The 4,655-nt window shown below is 45.3% G+C and overlaps 1 protein-coding gene across 1 annotated transcript in view; it reads left to right on the top strand.

Annotated features, from left to right (window-relative positions):
• Positions 1 to 435: 435 nt before the first annotated feature.
• crk (v-crk avian sarcoma virus CT10 oncogene homolog) overlaps positions 436 to 4,655 on the top strand; it is an 8,191-nt gene continuing 3,971 nt past the window's right edge. The window contains exons 1-2 of the mRNA XM_031877801.1: positions 436 to 1,003; positions 1,818 to 2,422. Of these exons, the coding sequence (XP_031733661.1) occupies positions 784 to 1,003; positions 1,818 to 2,422 (825 nt within the window). The 5' untranslated portion in view covers positions 436 to 783. The remainder of the gene's footprint in view (positions 1,004 to 1,817; positions 2,423 to 4,655) is intronic.

Genomic DNA, 4,655 nt, shown 5'->3' with positions numbered 1-4,655 from the left:
CCTAAATGTTTGTGTGAACAAAACGTGGAGTTTACGTGAGTCATCAGCGTGATTACATCACTGCTGGTCATAAATCTGGAAGCTTAATTTTTCACAACAAACCACCAACATGAAGGACGAGAGTCAAGTTAAAAAGAGTTAACACGAACAGGAAAGGACTTTCGCATCAAACTAAGAGCTTCCAAATATGTCACTTTTGAAAAAGTTAATAAACGTCTAAGTATTTGATATTAAGTGACACAAATGTTAGAGGCGAAATTTCTCTGAATGTTATATTTGTATTATAACTTTATTTAATACTAATAAGCTTGTATGATGAGCGATATATAATAGTGCTCATTAGCCGCTCGAACCGGAAGTCTTACATCCAGCTTCTGACTTAGCTCGAAGCTAGCGCGTCTGTGGCGCACACCATTTCTACGTCACATCCGGTGGAGGAGTGAGGTCCTTTTTTTTTTGTTTTCCCGTATCCGCCATTTCAGTTTTTTTGAAGTTAGTTGTCATCGGTCCGCTGGATCGTAGCTGGAATTCTGTGGCTAAAAATAATAATAAATTAGAGCTAAATTCCCACCATTAACCACATAAGCGTGCTCTTTTTTATTTCCGGGTTGCGGCTCTTGTGTCCGTTGGTTTTGATGTCCCAAACGGCTACAGCTGCGGGTGGTGTTGCCTGGTTACTAAACGTGCTCTTAAGGCGCTAAAGTTTTTTTTGTATGTAGTTGAAGGCCCGCCGGTCGAAAGCCTCGGCTTCAAGAGGGGCTTTTTAGAAAAATACATAAAATCATGGCCGGGATTTTCAACGCGGAGGACCGCGGCAGCTGGTACTGGGGTCGGCTGAGCAGACAGGAGGCTGTGTCTCTGCTACAGGGTCAGAGGCACGGAGTGTTTCTGGTCCGGGACTCCATCACCAGCCCCGGGGACTACGTGCTGTCGGTGTCGGAGAACTCCAAAGTCTCGCATTACATCATCAACAGCATCAGCAACAACCGACAATCCGGTCCAGGTGAGGAGGGGGTAGCTGGTTGTGGGTTCGGCTGGAAGGAGGTGTGAGGTGCTGATGGGACCGTTCTTGCATGACTTGCACCAAAAAGAGATGCGCAATAGAGCCCCTTATTTAACACTATGGAGAACAGACCCCAGCTCTGACAGCACTAGAACTGCACCTCACTGTCCTCCACCTGTCTGCTGCCACCTGTCTGTCTACCTGCATGTGTCTTATTGTTGTTTAGCTGAGTCTCACTGATATATATATATATATATATAATCACATACTCTGCATGTGTTTATGTTTCTACTACTTATATTAATATTCTCACTTCTTAGCCTCTTGGTGCATTTACAGCAACGTTTATATTAATGTGCACTGTCTCTTGTCAGATAAACTAATAAATAAATAACAGGAACAGGGCACACGTGTGTGGTCGAAGTTCTAGACTCTCTAGATGTTAAACTTTTACGCATTTTGTGCACGTCTCTGTCATTAAAATGCATCATGGTGGCTGCTGGGAGTTTTTAACTGGCACTGATTTCTTTAAGAAATGAGCCTAATTTACTAGCTGAGTCTATTAAGTTGTAAATATTCAAAAAGTCTGTCATAACGCCACGTTTCTATTGGACGTTGTCCCTCCCTGTCTGTGCTGGAACACACATTATTATTATTGGAAGGAACAGAAAAAGAACAAGGAAATAAATGCAAAATAAGGAAACAAAAGTCTCTTCCTGGCAGTTCTGGAAAGCACCTCCATGATGCTCGGTGACACAAATAGATTCAGATGTGACGGAGCATGAAAGAAGTTATACCATGTTGTCTTTTCCAGGTTTGGCCCAACCGAGGTTCCGTATCGGCGACCAGGAGTTCGAGGCCCTCCCTGCTCTGCTAGAGTTCTATAAGATCCACTACCTGGACACCACCACTCTAATAGAACCCATCAACAAGTCCAAACACACCTCCTTCATCAGGGTGGGCCCCGGCGGACCCCCGCCCGGCCTGGAGGACGAGTTCGTCCGGGCGCTTTTCGACTTCCCCGGTAACGATGAGGAGGACCTCCCGTTCAGGAAGGGCGACGTCCTCCGGGTGCTGGAGAAGCCGGAGGAGCAGTGGTGGAATGCCCAGAACTCTGAGGGCCGGGCCGGGATGATCCCGGTGCCGTACGTGGAGAAGTACCGGCCGGCGTCTCCGAGTTCGGCGGCGGCGGCGGCGGGGGGGCCCAGTGTACCGGGGGGGCCACCGGGAGGAGTGGGGACGATTGGGAACTCCGACGGTTCCACCGCGGTGGCTCAGTCCGGAGCTCCGCTGCTGGGAGACCCGAGCCAGTACGCCCAGCCCACCCCTCTACCAAACCTCCAGAACGGACCCGTCTATGCCAGGGCCATTCAGAAGAGGGTCCCCAACGCCTACGACAAGACCGCCCTCGCCTTAGAGGTAAATATGGACTCAATGTGTGTGTGTGGAGACCGTTAGCGGAGAACGATCCCGGACCAAGAAGGAGCTCAGATCCTCTCTTCTTCTACACCTTTTGATTATTTCTTCCTCAGTATTAGTTCAGCAAAGTGAAGCTTAGTTTATACTCACGAGGCGCGCCGAAAATGACTCAATCACGGGAGGAATAGTTCACTGATAAAAACACAATTTACACGTCTAGAGATAAGACAAAGAAGGACAATTAGATGTTTTAGAAACAGGAAGTATTACAAATCTACATTTGAGTTAATATTTTGCAGCCAAATCAAATAGTTCAGAAGATATTCAACCTTTGTTTCTTTATAACACATTTAATACTTGACTTGTGTCTTTACAGGGTTTCTATAAAGGTAATAAAGTAGTTTATGAAGTTGAGATATGAGTTTACAGATAATTACAATCCCTCCTCGTCATTGTAGAGGTTTGTTTATGATCATATCTCTGAGTTACACTCGTCTTTTTGAGTCTCCACAGTTCATTTTCTTTGTTCGTCCTCTGGTGTTTCGTAGAATAATAAAGCAACACATTGAGTATAAACGCTGTTGAAGCTCGGATGTCGCTCGCTGTCTGCGGAGGCCTCACGCTACGACAACACGCTCGATTATAAACAAAGCTGGAAGAGGAATAGAGACCGCAGTAGTTCTTCTACATAATCTGGTCTCTTGTTATCTCTGCTGCAGAGCTCGGTCCAGTAACGTTACAGTTAGCTTAGCATAAGTCTTTATTAACTCCCTGGCTTCCTCTTTCTGGACTAGAGAGAGAAATGATTATGAAGCTCTCGGTGGCCGGACTGTTTAAAGTGTCCGGAAGCGAGAGCGGGGCTCCCACGGAGCAGGTCGTTGAGGGGGGGGGATAGTTTGTGTTTTGGGAACGAGACCATTTCCTCTAGTCTCTGTGAAGCCTGGAGTCCAGCTGAGTCCGGAGCGAGACTAGAAGAACAGTCAGAGTATTCTCTTGTCTCTCTTGAAGACATTATTTCAAATCCATCCTCAAATCTTTACCTTTTCTTTTGCTTTTCGTGAAGTCAAACCACAAGTCTGCTGCTGGTTGACTTGTTCTCTGCAGCTCTTTGGGTTGTTTATAACTTGGCTTTATAGACGGGAGGATCCTTTTTGTGTGAGCTGGTGACAAGGTAGTGGTAGTGCTGGTAGTGACTCAGCAAGGCGGCACTAGTGGACGGTTAATGATTAGCCCACGTTTCCTTCTACCCTCTGATGGTAGAGATCTCTCTTTTAGTTTAGTTTCATTGTGCATCCTGTTAATAACTCTCATGTCCACGATGCATGATGGATCCCTGCTTCAGGTGGTTATATGTATTAATGCCGTTACTCTCCAGACTCAGACAGTTGTGACGGTGGTTACATGTCGTGATAAAACTGGACTTAAAGGTGCTGAATTCAGAGAATTAATACAGCAGCAAACAGCTGTAGTCTATGTAGATGTAGAGGAATAACGTTGACCCGAGCACAGAATGAAGTCGCTCTTCCTCTGTTTGTGTGTTGTAATCGGAGCTTCTCTGTGCTTTGTTTACGTGGCCGGGCCGGCTAGCTAGTCGCCGTCGCTCTTCACTGCGATGTCCCGCGTAACGTCCACCGTCCAGTCGTTCTGTTAGCTCTGTTAGCTCCTAGCTGTCGCCATGTTGAGAGCCGTGTGGAGGCAATCCCTTAATCACACATATGCTCTTAATTTTGAATTTAGCACCTTTAAACTTTGATTTCCAGTCCATGAATATCGTCGATACAATTTTTTATTAATCCACTTCGGTCCAGGAGCAAAGGAGGGAGGAAGCTAACGGCATTAGCGATAAATCTGCAGATTATTTTCCCGATAAATCGTGTGTTTTATAAAATGTCACACAAATTCTAAAACATATTGTCCATCACGTCTTTCTAAAGCTGAAGGTGAAGTCTTAAAACTAAAAGTGTTTTTGTCCAAACAACGATCCAAAACCCTAAAATATGTAATTTATAAATCATAATAACCAGAGAAAGGCAGTAAATCTTCACATGTAAGAAGCTGGAAGTTAAACAGCTCATAATTCATCTCTAATATCTATTTTATATTCATAAGAAAACATACCTTCAGCCAGTACTAATTTTCACTGAGTAGAGCCTGAAGGCATCATAATGTAACTGAAGTGAACCTCCGTTGGTTAGCCGTTAGCGGTGCTGCTAACGTTACTAGCTCTCCTCCT

The sequence above is a fragment of the Anarrhichthys ocellatus genome, unplaced genomic scaffold, assembly GCF_004355925.1.
Source record: "Anarrhichthys ocellatus isolate YVR2014 unplaced genomic scaffold, GSC_Weel_1.0 scaffold149, whole genome shotgun sequence".
Classification (NCBI taxonomy): domain Eukaryota; kingdom Metazoa; phylum Chordata; class Actinopteri; order Perciformes; family Anarhichadidae; genus Anarrhichthys; species Anarrhichthys ocellatus.
The sequence above is the reverse complement of the archived record's forward strand: the minus strand, read 5'-3'. Positions and strand labels throughout refer to the sequence as shown.